Raw genomic sequence first — 17,467 nt, 5'->3', positions numbered from 1 at the left:
GTTCTGGGTCAGGTGTGACCTGGGTCGGTGGCCCTGCCACTTGCCAGGGTGCAATCTTGGGATCTACTCTTCTGTGAATTGGAAGTAGGTGCCCTATCTCCCTCACTCCAAAAGGGAAATTGCCTCGTGAATTCAAGAGGCCATGGGAGGCCTGGTGTGAGTACAGGTGGGCCTGGGTGCCAGCAGCAGGCTGGGGAGTCAGGTTCTTTAGAGAGTTTGCATGCATTTGGCATGCTCTCGAGCACTGGAATCCCAGCCCCTGAGTCTGATGGTCCATCCCTGCACCTTCAGCCTCAGACATGGGGACACACGGGGCTACTCTGGATGGCTGCTGAGAAGCCAGGCAGCTGCTGGGAAGAAGCCTTGGCCTGGGCCTGCCTCCTCCCCTGGGTTCCTGGGGAGAAGGAGGTGAAGAGTCTGAGATCCAGGGCTCCCCTGGGGCCAGAGCACAGGGAGGAGATGAGAGGGAGGAACTTGGGGCTCCCAGAGGCGCTGCACGAGAGTCAGGCTAGGGTCAGTCTCACACAGCCTCTAACCAGCCCTGCATCTTTGGCTGGTGGGGGTCCTTTTGTTTTTAGTATTTCTTTCTTTATTTATTTGTATTCATTTGGCTGTACCGAGTCTTTGTTGTAACTTGGAAAGTGGATCTTTCCAGGATCTGCTCAGGATCCTGGATCTTCTTTGCAGCTTGTCAGATCTTTAGTTATGACATGTGGAATCTTTAGTTGCGGCGTGGAGACTCTCAGCTGGGACGTGCGGGATCTAGTTCCCCGAACAGGGGTCAAATCTGAGACCCCTTGTATTGGGAGCAGAGTCTTAGCAACTGGACCACCAGGGAAGTCCTTGGTGGGGGCTCTTTGGAACTTCCACTTTCTTCTCTAAAAATGGGGACCATAAGTCTCATCTCCCTGGGTTGTCGTTGGGAACTATAAGTTGTTGTTGTTTAGTCAGTCACGTCTGACTCTTTTGAGACCCCATGGACTGTAGCCCTCCAGGCTCCTCTGGCCATGGGATTTCCCAGGCAAGAATACTGGAGTGGGTTGCCATTTCCTATTCCAAGTGTTCTTCCTGACCCAGGAATTGAACCTATCTCTCCTGCATTGGCAGGTGGCTTCCTTCACTGAGCCACCAAGGAAGCCCAAGGACTATAAATAGGGCTTGTAAAATGCTGGAGGCCGGACTTGGCTCCATTCTGTGCTCTTCTTCTTCTGGGCCTTTTTGGGATTCCCCTTTCCCACTGGTCTCGACTGAAATTCAGGATCTCCTGAAGGACTCGCTCCCAGACAGCTGCTCCTTGCCTTCCACACCCCATGATCAAAATGCCAGGGGCCATTTCCTTACAGGTCTCCTTGCACACCATTATTTTTTTCACTCCCTGTAAAAACCCAGCACCTTTGAGGTCGATGCCATGAGGCCCTGTCCCTGCCCCCATCCCATCGCTGACATCTGCTCAGCCCTTGGGTGTTTCTGACACTGAGAAGTCGTATCCTTGTGTGACTGTTACACATATTCCTCATCTCTGTCACTAGGCACAGCAAGATGACCTGCTTTGGCAGGTGAAATTTGAAAGGAGAGATGTCTTTTCCCATGTAGAGCATTTAGCTGTCAATGCAACATTTCACAGCTCTCTCCTTTCTTCTGCCTCTGAGTCACAGGAACATGGGATAAAGCGTCCAGCAGCCTAGGTCTCCAAATGATGAGGATGAGTACACTTCAGCTGCTGACCCACATCGGACAGATGGCAGAGGGGAAAGTTCAACTTTCATTGTTTTCAGTTCCGGAGTTTCTGGTTGCTTGTTTCTGCAGCGTGACAGCCCATATCCCGGATTATGAAGCCTAGCTCACAGCCTGGGTTTCCAGTCCAGCCCTGTGGGCAGCAGAGATGAACATACAGGTCACTGGCACCATGGATACTCGCTTCCCAGCCTTTTCATCTCTTGTGCCCAGCACCCACGCCTGTGTGGTCCACACTGCCTTCATCCACAACTGTCCTGCCTCTGGAATAATGAACAAAGACAATTTTCAACCTTTTCTTTTCTGTTCTCATCCAAAATCCCCAGTCACTTGACCTCTGGCCTCTTTCTGTGTCAGCCACCCCTGTTGGCATCCTTCCCAGCCTGTGAATGCAGGGCCATCTGTAACCTCACCTCCTTATCGGCCAGTTCGCTCACCTCCCATACTCCACTCTTCTGTCCTGTGGCCGGGTAAACCTCCACCTGGAATGAACCTACCTGGCTGCCCTCTCCATGCCTTTGAGCACTGCTGAGCAAACCACACCATTTAGCAGGAGCAGTGCCACGCTGGTGATTCTCTTGCCCTGGCCAGCTTTTTCCTGCTCCCCTCTCAGGCCATTCACACTTTCTCAAGTCTTCGGTCCACACCACCCCCGCTCCGCACCCCCCTACCCCATACTGGAGCTTCCTCTTCCCCTCTCAGCAGGTGACAGAGAAAATTCCTTGGCAGAAATGTTCTCAACTTCCAGTCACTGTTGTCACTTGCACCTCTTCCCTTGGGTCACGCTGGGGGAAATTTCTGCATCTGGTACTTACATCTCCTCCTAATCAAGCAGGCTGGGGTCTCACCACCTCATTCCCATCTCTGTTCTTCCCTGGACTCCTTGCTGCCCTCCAGCTGCTGCCCAGCTCTCCCCTGCCCTCCCCCCAGGTCCTGGGGAGGATGTCTGGGTCTGCCGTCCCCACTTCCCTCTTCTCCTCACTCTCCAGTCTCCACCCCCTGCCTCCACAATCCATTCAGCACTGGCAGTATTTACGAAGGGCCTGCAGGCCGGGCGCTGGACCAAGCCGGCTTTTCCCCAAGTCAGCAATGATCCTCCTGCCTCTGAAACAAGCAGGCCCTCTTAGGTTCTTAGTGCTAAACTTGTGTCCAGCATTTTACCCCGAAGGCCTCTCTTGATTTGTCCACATACCTCTTCTTCTGTATGCTCCTATCATGGCTTCCCCTCTACTCCACCTCCACCTGCAGCCCTCCCCACAACCTACCCAGGCTCCAGAGCCCACAGGAGTTTTAGGACTTACTCTGTGTGAGAGCTTTGTTCTCCCCTGTAGCAACAACCATGGCCACTGGGACTGAGGAATTAATGATGTCATTATTTGCTTAAGGACGGCCTCTCCCATTAGAATGAAAGCTCTTTGAAGGCAGGGTTGTCTGTTTTGCTCACTGTTGTATCTGATGAGTAGTCCCTCCCTCACTGGTGCAGAGCAAGTCATCGTTGCATACAAAAGGTGGGGACCTATACCTGTCTTTTTCATCCTTGTAACCACAGCACCCTGTGTGAGGTCTGCTCAGAGGACACTTGTTGAAGCCTTACCATGTTCAAGGTTCTGTTAACCATGCTGTATACATGCTTCCCAGGTGGTGCTAGTGGTAAAGAACCTGCCTGCCAATGCAGGAGACATAAGAGCCGCAGGTCTAATCCCTGGGTCAGCAAGATCCCCTGGAGGAGGGCATAGCAACCCACTCCAGTATTCTTGCCTGGAGGATCCCCATGGATGGTGGAGCCTGGTGAGCTACACAGTCCATAGTGTCGCAAAGAGTCGGAAACGACTGAAGTGACTTAGCACTTAGCACATATACTCTCTCATTTAATCCTCACAGGAAACCCTCCACATAACAGGAAACAGAAGCCCAGAGAGGTTGTGTAACTTGCCCAGTGTCACACAGGCAGTGAATAACTGTCACGATCAGATTCCAGGTCTTACCTTGAGGGGCTCAGTGGTGGCCCCTCAAAGGTAAATCCATGTCCTAACCCCTGGAACATGTAAGTGTGACCTCCTTTAGAAAAGGAGTGTTTGCAGATATACCTAACTTAAAGATCTAGAGATGAGATCATACTGAATGAGCGTGTTCCCCAAGTCCAGTGACGAGGACCCCTTAGACAGCACACAGAGAAGGCAGCGAGAACGAAGGCAGAGGCAGAGACGAGAGTGCTGCAACGACAAACCAAAGGCCAAGGATGGCCTGCAGCCCCCAGAAGTGAGGACAGAGGTCTGGCCCAGATCCTCCCTCAGAGCCTCCCCAGGAACCTTGGTTTCAGACCTCTGGCCTCCGGAAACATGAGAGAACACATTTCTGCTGTTTTAAGCCATTTAGTTTGTTCATTTGTTCCAGCAGCCCTAGGAAATGAAAACAGACCCCAAACCACATGGCCGTGTAGCCGTGCCTCCTGCCAAGCCTGGAAGGGCGGGGCCCTTGGAATCCCAGGCTGTGTGACTATGGCCTGGCCACTCGCCTTCCCTGGCCCTGATTTCTCTGTAGCAAAAGAAGCACTTGGGACTCCGAGTGTCCTTCCAGCTCTGACATTCTACAGCCCTAAGAAAAATCATGAGCCAGGCAAGCAGGCCTCTGTTGGGATTTTCAAATTTATTCCAACGTGCTGTTTTTTTTAAAAAATATCCTCAGGCTGAACACTCAGCCAGAGCTATAATAAAGGCAATTATTATACTTGTAAAAACTTCTCATTCACAGTATAGATGTAATTTACAACAAAGGTCACACATCAATACTGAGCAGTATTTTCTTTTTGTACATCAGACTCTGTGCTTTAGACCTGTGGGAGTTTTTGTTTTTGTTTTTGTTTCCTTTTGCACTGATATATATACCATACCGACATTGCAAGATGCAAGTAGAGAAACTGGAGTTTAAATAAAGTTACAGGCAAAACTACCCCATCCCAGTGTGGTTGCTGTACATATCTACAGTACGATTTTTGGAATGTATTGCCATTTAAGAACATAGAAACTCTCTACAGACAATTTCACATACAGAATACATACACCTTTTAGGGGAAAAAAAAAAAGGCAAATTTCTATCTTACAGAGAGCGTGTTATCTTACATTTGCCTATACATTTCTTTTTTGTTTCTTTTCTCTTCCTTTTTTAACACTAGGCTTAGTAAAGTGATCATAAGTGCCGAAGCAGTTTTCTGATGGAAAGCAGACAGGATTCACGACTCAGGAGCAGAATTGGTGGAACAGGTCTTTGGGAACTTTCTCCCCTCGGTCAGTGCTGCAGATCTGTCTCCAAGGACGACTGTCCAGGCAGGACTTTTACTTTGAAGAGGTTTTGTCTGGAGAAAGGACTAGAAAGCAATTCAGCTTAGTTATCTTGCTTATTCTTATTCAAAAGGGTTGGGTGAGGATGGAGCAGGGGCTACCTGGACCCAGAAATTAAATCTTTCAGACTTGTTAACACAGAGAGAGGGGAAGGGACTGCTGGGCCTGGAAGTTGGGGGTGATGGAGGTGGGAGAGTGGGCAGCTCACTGCTGTTGACTTCCTGGAGGGTCTTAGTGGTAGGGGCCTTGGCGGGTGGCGGGGCAGGGGGAGTAGGCTTGTAAAAGGTGCCTTGGAGAAGAACAGGTTAGTGCCCAGAATGACCCTGAGCTTGTCCTGAGGGTGAAGGGCATCCTGGAGGGTAGGCCTGGGGGCCGGCTGGCTTGGAATCCACATGACAAGGGCTGGCTCTGAAACCCCAGCAAGTTGGTCTCCAGCCCTCAAGGCTGCCAACACCCGAGGACCAGAGCCAGCCTGTACCCAGGAATGACTGTCCTGCACATTTCAGCAGAACAGGCACAGGTGTCTGTGCCAACAATGAGCACTGCTTTCTCCACTGTGTCCCTTAACAGGGACAACAGTGTCATAGGCAGGCTGGAAATGTGCAAGTGGCTGGGAGCAGGGCAGGAGCAGGGTGTGACGTGAGAGTCTTTCCCTTATCATGCAGGTGTGCGTGCGGGCTGGCAGCTGTGTTTGGGGGAGCAGGAGTGGAATGAGGCAGAGGGGGTGAGAGCCATGCCCAGTGACATACAGCCAAGGCGGGTGGCATCAAGTCCATTTCTCTGGGTGCCTGTGCAGGGCAACAACCTTTTGGCCAGATTGCTTGCACATTGTGTCTGTCATTGAGAAATGGGTCTCTGGTGACTCCTGGCCCCCATCCCCTCTGCCTGTGCCTGGCTCTCCCCTGCTGACCACCACCAGCCATGACTAGGGCTCCAGGAAGGAAATCTTAGTAGGTGGGTGGGCTGTCTGAGAACCAGAGGAATGATGCTCTGGGGAGAGCTGTGGGGCAGGGCTTGGAGGAGGGGCCTGGCTACCCACAAGGTCAGGGGCTACTCTAGCAGAGCCCTGTTTGCTGCTCTGTAGGTCAGGAGCTGGAAGATCTTGCCCAGGAAGATTTCAAGCCTGGGCTGAAGCAATGCCCTTTATCCAGCTCCCAGGCCTCGGCCCTTGAAGTCTCCAGTCCTTAGGCAGCCACCTTCCCATGCCCCTCACCTCCGCCCTGGAGTAAGGTTGGAAAGCAAGGGTAAGGAAAAACCCAGCCTCTGGCCAAGGCTGTGACTGGGGTCCGGGGCTCCTTCCAGCTTTCTGCCAGGACCCACAAGTGCCAGCATAGCCAAGGCTGGGCTTGTTAGCCTTCTTCCAGGGGGACCAAGAGCTTCAGACCCTGGGTCAGGCAGCCAGGAAGTGCTGGTTAACCCTAGCCTCAGCACCCTGGGGCCCAGCCACCCCCTCCCAGGGAAGCCCGTCCCTATTGTCCCCTTTTTGTCTTAGCCAGAGGGAAATGAACCAGGTGGCCTGGCTAGTTTGTCCTGGCAGCAGAGTCCAAGGAAGGAAAAGTCCTGAACTGGTGGAAGAGGGAATTACGCCCAAGGGTAGGAGCCCACAGAGGTGCCTCTGCTTGGTGTAGCCCTCTGCACCTTATGGTGTCCTGTCTAAACAACTTCAACAGCCCAGGAGCCCCCTCTGGCCACAGGATTCATACAGCCTGGCTGAGGAATGAGGACCAGCCAAGGAGGTCCCTGCTCTGCGGCATTAGCACCTAGCCTGGCTGGGCTATGACCACAGTCCTTGTGCTTTCTCCCCCTGGTAGAGACAAAAGAAAATCATTTCTGGAGGTTGGGTAAAACCCCACCTATCCCAGGGCTGGGTAAACATGCTAGAGTTCAAGTTCTATATTTCAACTTGGGATTTTAATTTCTAGTCATGTTATTATTATTTATTATTATTTTTTACAAAGCAGGCTTTTGCCCCAGAAAATACAGGGCAGCTTCTTAAAGGAGGAGATGGGGATGAGAAATGAGGCACTAGTTATTCTTGATTGCTTTGGAGAAGAATTGAAATGACCTCGGACAATAGGAGGCTAGGGGAAATATCAAACACCATTCTCTTTCTATATATATATATATATGTATATATACACATATATAATTTTATTTTTTAAAAGAGATTTAAGCCAACCAATAGGAGGCCTGGGCAGTTCCCACCAGTCATGGTTCTGGGTACTTCCTGGGGATAGTAGAGGCCTGACAGTGTGTGACACGCCAATAGGAGGACGGGTCCTGCTGCAAAGAGGTCCAGAAATGAGTCCTTGGAAACTTCCAGTGCTAAGTACCGGAAAAGCCCAGTCATGGAGGAAATAGAGCCCTTTGTACCCCAGGGACCAAATGTGAAATGAAGCCCAAGCCTGGCCTTGGGAATGGCAAGGCAATGCACCTTGGATCTTGACCCCCAGGGGTTAGGCCTTGTCCCTTCAGCCTTGTGGGCAGTTACTAGAACAAAGGCGCAGCAATGGCTGGGGCCCTGAGAGCAAGGCCGAGGTCAGGTGCTCAGGAACCGGGAGATGGGTGGTCAGGGCTCCTTTCCCAGTCCAAAGGTTGAGGGCAGGGTGCAGAGTAGAGGTGCCGGGGTGGGGGGATTTGTCTATGGGTCAAATGCCATAATGGGATCACGATTCAGACCACCAGGGTATCTGCGAGCCCTGGGGACCCAACCAGCAACTACCTTCTACCTGCTCCAAATAGTTTGCGTTGAAATCCTAGGAAAATTTACCTTGTCTTTGGAAAAGGAAAGTTGGAGTTTTCTGGGCCTGCCCATGGAGTCTCCCAGCCTGTCCCTCTGCCTTGGGCCGCTGACCCTTCTGCTAGCAGCCAGTGGAGGCCACTAGCTGGGGTGGGATGAAGCAGCAATAAATAGGAACCATAAACTCTGTACATAGGCGTGCTTGCTTTTACATTTACTCATATATTTTTAAAAGTTTCTTTTTTTTTTTTCCTCTGTCTCTCCCTCAGTGCATCCCCTTTCTTTCAGCAACTGACTGCCTCTTGCCAGCTTTGTGCGGGGCTGCTGATCGCAGTGGCCCAGGGTGAGGTCCCATCTAAATATTCACAGCCTCAGTCTCCTCGTGGGATTTTTTTTATGTCTGTGTGTGTGTTGTTTCTTTTCAAGCAACAAAAGGTCATAGAAAAAGGCACAGGTAACTGCATACGAGGTGGGAAGATAAGACAGACGGGGGCTGAGCAGAAGCTGCTTGGAAAGATCAACAGATGGGACAGGGAGCCCGTGACAGCAAGATGACTCGAGGAAGTCGGCTGGAAAAGTCTGTTGCCAAACACCAGAAACCAGATGCTGAAGGGAGAGGCTAAGTGCTCCGGGGCCCCTGGTCCTCCGGTTGGTGTGGAGGTGCCCCGGACCCCCCACTTCCCGAGGGCTGGGGGGAGCCCTGACTGGTCCTGGGTTCCCCGGAGAGGTTCCTCCTTCGGGCTGGGAAGCGAGCAGCGGTCTCGGCCAGGCAGCCCACGGAACTGCTGCGGTCCAGCGGTGGGGTGGCGGAGGCCGCAGGGTTGGCCGGCACCCGCGGTGACTCCAGGTGGGGGCTCCGGGACTCTGCCCGGCGGCCTGGGGGTGCCCGGGGTGAGGTCTCTGGTGGGGTGCGGGGGCTGTGCGTCGGCGTGGGCTCTGTGGGCACTTGGGCCACACGGGGCTCCCAGTCGGGAGGTCTGCCCAGGCCCCCTCTCGTCCTCCCCCTCTCCATGGGGTAGTCCCTGGCCTCCAGCTCCGAGGAAAGTGTGAATTTGGAGACCTTGGCCACAGGGGACACAGAGGCTGACGAGCTCTCGGTGGGGCTCCAGCGGCCTCGCTCCTGGGCCTCCCGGGACCCTGTCAGGTCGCTTCCGCCCCCCGAGAAGCCGCTGACCCAGGCCGAGCTGGGCCCGGGGAGCAGGATGGGGTGGGCCCCCGGCCGGGCCTGCACCATCTGGATTCCGCCGATGGGAATCAGGGGGCACGGGGCGCGGGTCAAGCGCTGGGAGTGCAGAGGCAGGTGGCTGAAGATGTTCTCCGTCCGGGCCGGGCTGTGGCCGTGGAAGTCATGGGGGGCCGAGAAGGGTCGGGAGAAGAGAGGATGAGCGGGAGCAGGTGAACAGGACGGACTTGGCGACTCGGCCTTCTGCTAGGGTCAGAAAAGAAGACAGAGGAAGGCGAGGGTTACCTGCTGGGCACCTGGAGACCCTGAGGACTAGAGTGAGGAGGGGGCTTGGTGAGATCACAGAGCAGGTCCTGGCTGAGCTGGGCCACCATTGAGTCCCAACCCTTGCCTACAGTGCCGCCCTGGGTGGGTGCCCTCTCTGGAATGGGCCGTCTCCAGCCCTATAGTGGCCATAGGCACACTCAGGAACCAAGGTCCCCACGCTCTGGCCAGCGCGTTCGTCTTCAGAAAATGGGGCTGCGCATTCTGTTGGCTTCCATGCGCTGGCCCTTTCTCTTGGTTCTGCTGTCTCTCTTGTTCCTTAAACAATACTGACCCAACTTTACCCTTGAACATGAGTTCCCACCCCAGGCTCTTAACCTCCTCCCACCACCAAGAATCCGCCTGCAATGCGGGAGACCTGGGTTCGATCCCTGGGTCGGGAAGATCCCCTGGAGAGGGGAAAGGCTACCCACTCCAGTATTCTGGCCTGGGGAATTCTACACAGTCCATGGAGTCACAGAGTCGGATACAACTGAGCGACTTGCACTTTTTCACCACCAGGAATTTTAACTTGAGCCCCAAATTAAAAACCAAGTTAAGATTCCTGGATGGTACTACTCCTGGAGCTTGAATAGCTTGAGTGATGGTGCTGACGCTGTTGGCGGTGAGTAGAGGTGTTGGGTCGTGACGCTCCAGTGACAGAAAAGGTGTTGGGAGGGGAAAAGTAAGCGGACGATGATAATGGTGTCGGTGCCGGGGGTCGTGGCCGTGGTGGGGGCAGTGATGCTGTGACAGCAGTGATCAAGCTCATGGGGTGGCTGGACTGTACGGACGGCAGATGGCACTGCTGACGCGACAGTGATGCTGCTGAAGGGAAGAAGGGAAGGAGCTGGCTGAAGGGACTCGGAGGCTGCTGGAGGCAGTCATGTTGGACACGTGGAGATTTTGGTTGGGCTCTGCCATCTGCTCAAAGAATACGTGGAAATGGGGTGGGAGGAGATGGCACGAGTATTTATACCACATCTAAAGCCACACTGCTCGTAAGTGACAGAACCCGGATTTAATTCTGGGTAGTCCAGAATTAAAAACCTACCAGGTAGTCCCTGGTGGCTCAGACGGTAAAGAATCTGCCTGTGATGCCGAAGACCTGGATTCGATCCCAGGGAGGGGAAGATCCTCTGGAGAAGGGCATGGCAACCCATTTCAGTATTCTTGCCTGGAGAATCCCATGGACAGAGGAGCCTGGCTGGCTACAGTCCACAGAGTTGGACATGACTCTGCAACTGACCCTTCCACTTTCACTTTCTTTCAGTCCAGCTCCGCAGTCCATGCTCCGCTGCTGTTGACACACAGCTGACTGCTTTCAGGCACCCAGCACAGTGCCTGGTGTAAGTGGTGCCCAGTGCACACCTTATTAGTAACCGCTGAACCGGCAGGGGTCCAGCTCTGGGTGTGACGCTCAGGGAGGTGTGAGCTCGCGGCCCCCCACCCATCAGCCACTTGGGGGACAGCAACTCACCCACGTGGAGGTGTAGGTCTCCGCTGGGCTTCTGCCGAGAAGCTTGTGAGGTAGAGGCGCGGGCGGGTAGAGAGCCCGGGGGGCCAGCCCTGAGCCTGGGCCACGCTCGGCCGCCAAGGGGCTGCCCGGCCCTGCCAAGGCCCACTTCCCTGGCAGCGCTGACCGTGGTGGTGACTCGGCCTGGCCTGGAGACCATCTCCTGGTGGGCGAGTGTCTGGGGGGGCCTGGGTCTGCAGCGCCCTTGCGTTCGGGGGGCAGGCGCGCTCGAGGAGGCAGTTCCCTTCCCAGGGGGTGGAGGGCAAGAGGAGACAGCTCGAGTCTCGGGGACCCGCAGGGGAGAGGGCCCTTCTGGGAGCCAGGCGGACTCGGGGCTGAGGCCAGTGGCTCTCGGGCCGGTGAATGTCGCTGGGGAGACGAGTCGCTTTTGGTTAGTGAGTGTTTTGGGGTGAGTGGTAGGTGGCTGCCTGCTTCTTTGCTTGGGGACCACGGCCTCCTCGGGGACAGGGCCTGGGAGCTCAGGGCCGAGCCTGTGTCCTTCTCCACCGGGCCCCGGGGGGCCGGTGCCAGCCGGGGGAGGCACAGGATGCTTTGGCTGGATGTGGAGCAGCTGCCGGGTGCCGAGCGCTCGGCTTCTGAGACTGAGCTGCCCCGGGTGGCCTCTGTGGGCTGAGGGCCCTGAACGGGTGAGGAGTCTGCGAGCAGCGTGGCTGGCGGGCCAGGCGGGGGCGCCTCCGAGGACAGGCCTGATGGCTCATCCTGGCTCTCCTCCTCATCCTCATCCTCGTCTTCGTCCAGGTCCGAGTCCGAGTCCGAGTCTTCCAGGTCTGAAAACTGGTGCTCTGCCATGGCCTCTGCGCCCTCTCGCCCTTCCGAGTCCTGGAATGGGTCATCACTGGTTCCTGAGGGACAGACACAGGAGGCCCGAGGTTACAGCCGCCCCCCACGCTGCTCTGTGCCACAAACCCCACCTGACAGCCAAGATCGTTGAGGGTACGGGAACACTTTGTAAACAGCAAAAATGACCTTGTATCTACCATGTTAAGGTTCAGCTCTAGAGCCTGCATGTGCGTTAATTCACCTAATCCGCAAATAATCCTGCCCGGTCGGCACTATTCCTATCTTCATGTTACAGACAGGGAACTAAGATGAGACAGTTTACCTCACCTTGCCCAGGTAAAGTAAGTAGTAGGGCTGGCATCAAACCACAGCAAACAAGACAGGCCTTCCTTTCTTTTTCTTTTTGGTTAGTATTCAGTCCTGGCTTCACCAAGAGCAAGTTAAGTCACTCTGCTGGGCCTCTGTCTCCATCTTTGCTAAATGAATGTGACAGTCTCATCTCATAAGGTTTGCTAGGAGGAGGAAACACAAGCCTGGCACATATCAAGGGCTCAAATATTAATAACTGTAGCCACTCAGCACATTCATGGAGACATCTATTATTCTGGAATACAGCAGCCATGCTGGCGGGGCCAGCAGCACTGGGCACGGTCAGTTTACATACACACCTGCCACTGTGGCCACGCTGCTGATGCCTGGCACAATAGCATCTGGCAGGTGGCAGGCCCTGTTCCCTTGGAAGGTTTGGCTAAGCTGACCTCAGCCTGCGGAGAGGGCCTCTTCCCAGCCACTCATGTCCAGAGAAGGTGCTTGTAGAACCCCTGGTGCTCCCAGCTGGGGAAGAGAGTAGAGCTCTGAAATACCAGCCTCCTGGTCTGACTTCTGCTGGGGCAGCCCCACCAGCGGGGTCAGCTCTAACAGGACGCAGGCCTAGTTTGGGCATCTCTGAAGTTGGCAGCAATCAGGACTCTGGGGAGAGCTCCGCTAACATCTCGCCCACCTGGCAGGATCCTGGGGATTTGGGTCCTGCTGGCCCAACACTAAGCTCATGTCAGCACCCACTCAACTACTAACTAAGAGAGCTGGACACACGAGCTGACTCAGGTCACTGGTACCACCATGGTTCTCTGGACCCCACTATGCCAAGCTGCACCGGGACCAGAAAGCCCAGCATTTGTGCTTTCAAACAGCTCAGCACTCAGCAGTACGAGGCACACAATGGATGACAGTCGGCATGCAAGAGGATGTAGATAAAAACTGCGGCGTGGAGCTGCCAGGCGAAGGGAGGCCAAGGGCATGACCTCCTGGCAGCTGGGAGCAGAATGACCAGAGAAGGGGAAGGGGCTGGGGACCACAGAGCAGGGGCCGTGAGGGGGGAGCAAAACATACCTTAAAGCTTTACCCTAAGACTTTAGCCCCAGGAGTTCACCTAGCCTCACCTCTCGTCAACCTGTGGGGAAACCCATGCCCAGAGCAGGCAAATGTTTCCCCAAGGTCACCCAGAAAGTAATGGCTGAATCAGGACTAAGGTTTATAACCCCTACATCATTACACTGCCAGTTTAAAAATGTTTTTATGCACCGAGAAGCAGGAAATGGTCTGGGTTTGAATCTCAGTCCCACCCCTTCCTTACTGAGCAATGTCGAATAATTTACTTTTTCTCTCTGGGTTCAGTTTCCGTGTCTGTAAAATGGGGGGGGGGGGTAAGAATAATAAAAGCCACGTCATGAAGCTGCTGAGAGGATTGTGAGGGTCTGACACCCAATAAACCTCAGTAAGTACCCAATAAACCTCAGCTCTTCTCACCCCAAGTACCCCACAACCTCAACACACAGGCAGCACGGCCAGCATCTCATGCTGCAGTTGAAGGTCAGAGGGGTAGTGCTACCAGTCAGGGAGTCAGGATCAGCGGCTCCTGATATTCAGCAGGAAAGATCCTAAAGTCTCTTTGTAACAGATGAAGACGCTGAGGGACAGAGGGCTGGTGCCCTGCCCTAGGCACCCAGCTCAGGAGTGACGGAAGCCAAGAGTCCCCTGCCCAGCACAAGGTTCGCCAGGCCCCCCACATCTGGGCTCTTGCAGAACTCTACGAGAGGCCCCTGCTGATCAACAACTCCTAATGCCCCTCACTGTCAATCTCCACAAAGTCCCGCCTCTCTGGAGCCAAGGGACGGGTGGAACGAAGCGCGCCGGGGCGCTGGGGAGGTCTGGCCACACGGTGGCGCTGGTGCTCAACCTCCTCACCCTCAGGGGCGGGGCTGCAGCGCCGGCCTGGCCACCTCCCAACCACTTCGCGTCTAACAGACAAGCTCCTCCCCGAATCTTCATCATCGCGGGAAATGGCAACTCCATCCTTCCAGTTTCCTAGGCCATTAACCTCGGAAACCATCCTTGGCTCTTTTATTCTTATGCGTTCATCCTCCACCTCCCCCCGCCCTGATGTGTCAGCAAAACCTAACAGCACGTTTCACGTGCTCAGCCTGCATCACTGCCTCCAGCCGCGCCCCCTACCGGCCATCCTCTGCGTACAGAGTCAGGGCAGTCGCTCCAGCAGGCGGCTAAATCCATCCCTTGACCTTCACAGCCACAGCTGTCTCTGACTTTCCGACTCTTGTCCTCGGGGGCTCTGCACCTGCTGTTCCACCTGCAGAGAGAGCCCTTCCCCAGGCTCCACATGGCTTCCTGACCCCCTGCCTCATGTTCGCGGCTCACATCACCTGAACAGAGAGGTCACTCCCCACACTTCCCTACCTGTCTTGGATGCTTTATTTCATACCCAAGGCCCTTGCCCTATTCCACATTTGTTCACTACCCGGCTCCCCTCTAGAATGCAGGCTTCCTGAGGACAGGAACTATATTTCATTCATTGAAGAATCTCTAGCACCTAGAGTAGGACTTAGAATAGGGCTGGTGCTGGCAGGAATTATTTCTAGAACGATTGCACTGATTTCATGCATTCTCAAATAAGGTCATCTGGTCATCATTTTCGGCCTCATTGGGAAAATGAAGCTGAACTTACCCAGTGGACCCCTGGTGCGGTGCTAGTGAACACACCCTGCCTCCCACCCAGGCAGGGCTCTGGGCTTGGGTGCAGCTCCCCTGTCCAGCCCACCAGGCACTGGAGTGGCATGGAGCCACATGGAGTGGTTTTTGTCTGACCTCAGGCAACTTCCATAACCTGTTTGAGCTTTACTAAATGTCTTCAGTTTAAAAAGGAGTGACACCAGTTTCTACCACAGTTATGAGGACTTAATAAGACATCTGTAAATGGCTTGACGTGCTTTCTTGATCAACTCAGTAACCCCGCATTCTCATTTTGGAGGCCACAGCTCTGAGTTCACTGTATTCTGTTCAATAAAGCTGATTCATTTCACCTAAAAGGAAATATGACCTAACTTGTTTTTAAGACTGCACATACATTCCCAAATCAGATAAACAGAAAGAAACAAGACACAGGAACACACACCTCTCTTTTTCACACTCTCTTGACCCTGATTTTAGGGGATCTGGCCAAAGGTTTGCTCACTGCAGAAGGAATATCTCTGGTTGCTTATCTACCCGCCAGAGCTGCTCTGGCCTCCTTCTTGGATGCTGAGGCCCGACAGGGCCCAGCCAGACATGCTGACTTGGACTCACCTTCCACTCTGCCTTGTCTTCACAGAAACTGGCCCTAATATGGCTCTAATCTTGCTACTGGGGGACTGAGGCTGGGGTGTGGTGCTGGGATGTGGGGTGGGATTGAGAGGTGATAGGGGGCTGTCAGGTCTGCCTGGCTTTGGGTCTCTTGAAAGCCCCTAGCTCTAAAAGACCTGAGCACCAAGCCCATGTCCAGAGCGTGGAGGTGTGAGTGTGGGTGTGGAGCATATAAAAGTATGTACCTCACTGTGTCATTGTGAGGGTTTGCCAAGATAACCACGCACGTGTCTAGAGTATGCCTGACAGGGTGGATGCTCAATCGATGTTGACTATAATACTCATGTATTAATGTAACCACCATACATTCACTGAGCACCCACCGGGTGCCGGGTGCTCTACCTGCGTGACAGTTAGCAATGCTCAAGTGCTCTGGCTCCAGGAGCGTGCTGTAAGAAGGAGGGGCGTGGGTGCCATCGTTCCGTGAACTTAGCCTTTGTCTCTTTGTATTTGGGAAGACTGGAGAAGAGGGTGAGGAAGAGGGTGAGGAGGGAGAAGGGGAGGGGGAGTAGAGGCAAGGAGGACAGAAAAGAGGGGGAGGGAGGGCAAGGGGGCCAGGGGAGGGAGGGGAAGGTGGGCAGAGGGGGAGGGGGAGGAGGGAGTTGGCAATTCATTACCTTCTTCGGCTTCCAGCTCCTCCAGCACCCCCGTCTCTTGGCACTTTTTGCTGTGGGCCTTCGACTTCATATGCTTAGTCAGATTCCCTGGAAAGGAATGAGAACAGACTCAGGTATGGCTGGAGGGCAGGGGACCAGGGTGGTGCCTGGCGGCGCCGGGACATTACTCTGCCCAGGTGCTCAGGTCAGGGGTGCAGCCACGGCCGCCGTGCACGATGGTACAGAGGAGCTGGGTAGGGTGGGTGAGGGGCTGTGAGCGGACAGAGGGTATAATGAGGAAGTGAGATGCTGGTTAAAAAAAACAAAAGGAGATTAAAAGACAAGTCATATGCAAAAGTTTTTCTGATTTAACCCTGGGCCCAGGAGCTGGTGACAGGATTACTGACCATTTCAAATGCTGCGATGAGAGCAGGGACCCAGCCCATGAACTAGCATGGGAGTGGGTGCTGAGGATGTCCTTCTGGCTGAGGCCACTGCTAGGCCAGCCCACAGGGAGGGATCTTAGGGTTTGGGAGGAGGAACCAGGACAAAGTTACTGCTATTAATAGACATGGAGAAAGGGCAGAAGGCATAGTGAAGTCTGCTAGACAGGGACCTAGGGGCCGCAAGGCTGGGGTCCAAGTCCTGACTTCCTTAGAGAGTCATGTCCCCTTCCTGGGCCTCCAAAGTCACTGCCATGCAGACATGGCCGAGGGTGGTGGACACAGGGAAGGCTGAGCAAAGGCTCCATTCTCCCCATGACTACAAAGCCCTCGGGGGGTGGCTGACTCTGTCCACAGTGGGCTGAAGAGCAGAGCCAGAAGCTCTGTGGAATCAGGGGAAACTCTGCAACACCGATTCCTCCTGACATGTGCACAGCACTTCACAGGTCACAAAGCCCTATGGGCAGGAGGGCTCTGCAAAGGACCAGCAGGAGAGCCCCAGCTCGCCTCAGGATGCTGGCCAGATGCCTCACGATGTTCCTTTGGGCTCACCAATCGCCTCCAACTGTGATGTGCTCACTGTTGCTCTAGGGATGGCTATATTTCCATGGTCCTTCATATAATAAATCACAAGGCCCTTGAGTCAGGAACTCTGTCTCACTCATCTTATTAGCAGGTTTGAACAGATAGATGGAAGAGAGAAGAAGGGACTCCAGGAACAGATGCATAGAACGATTGGTGGACAGATAGATGGATGGATGGAGAAGTGGGTAAGAGGAAATATGGAGTGACAAACAGGATGAAGAGGAAGAATCCAGACAGACGGGTGGGATACTCGATGAGCAGATAAGCAGATGCACAGACAGATGGAGGATAAAAATAAATAGAAGGATAGAAGGGGAATAGATCCCTAAACAGATGAGAAGATGGAGAATGGGAGAGAAGGCCACCTGGGCAAGGGGGAGAGGGCTGGCTGGATGGAGGGATGGAGTCAGCACACCCAATAGGGAAGGCAGACAGAGAGGGGGATGAAAGGACGGGCAGGATGGAAGGGTGGATGGTGGGAGGACAAAGGAGAGAGGCGGAGAGGCAGACGAGAGGGGAAGATGGGAAGACGAGA

At 54.2% G+C, this 17,467-nt stretch overlaps 1 protein-coding gene across 1 annotated transcript in view; it reads right to left on the bottom strand.

Moving 5' to 3' along the window:
* Positions 1-8,072: 8,072 nt before the first annotated feature.
* The window catches only part of HIVEP3 (HIVEP zinc finger 3), a 179,281-nt gene continuing 169,886 nt past the window's right edge, over positions 8,073-17,467 (bottom strand). Inside the window, exons 6-8 of the mRNA XM_055586202.1 lie at positions 15,926-16,012; positions 10,779-11,677; positions 8,073-9,241 (exon numbers count right to left, since the gene is read on the bottom strand). Coding sequence (XP_055442177.1) covers positions 8,432-9,241; positions 10,779-11,677; positions 15,926-16,012 — 1,796 coding nt within the window. The 3' untranslated portion in view covers positions 8,073-8,431. The remainder of the gene's footprint in view (positions 9,242-10,778; positions 11,678-15,925; positions 16,013-17,467) is intronic.

This window comes from Bubalus kerabau, chromosome 6, assembly GCF_029407905.1.
Source record: "Bubalus kerabau isolate K-KA32 ecotype Philippines breed swamp buffalo chromosome 6, PCC_UOA_SB_1v2, whole genome shotgun sequence".
Lineage (NCBI taxonomy): Eukaryota > Metazoa > Chordata > Mammalia > Artiodactyla > Bovidae > Bubalus > Bubalus kerabau.
The sequence above is the reverse complement of the archived record's forward strand: the minus strand, read 5'-3'. Positions and strand labels throughout refer to the sequence as shown.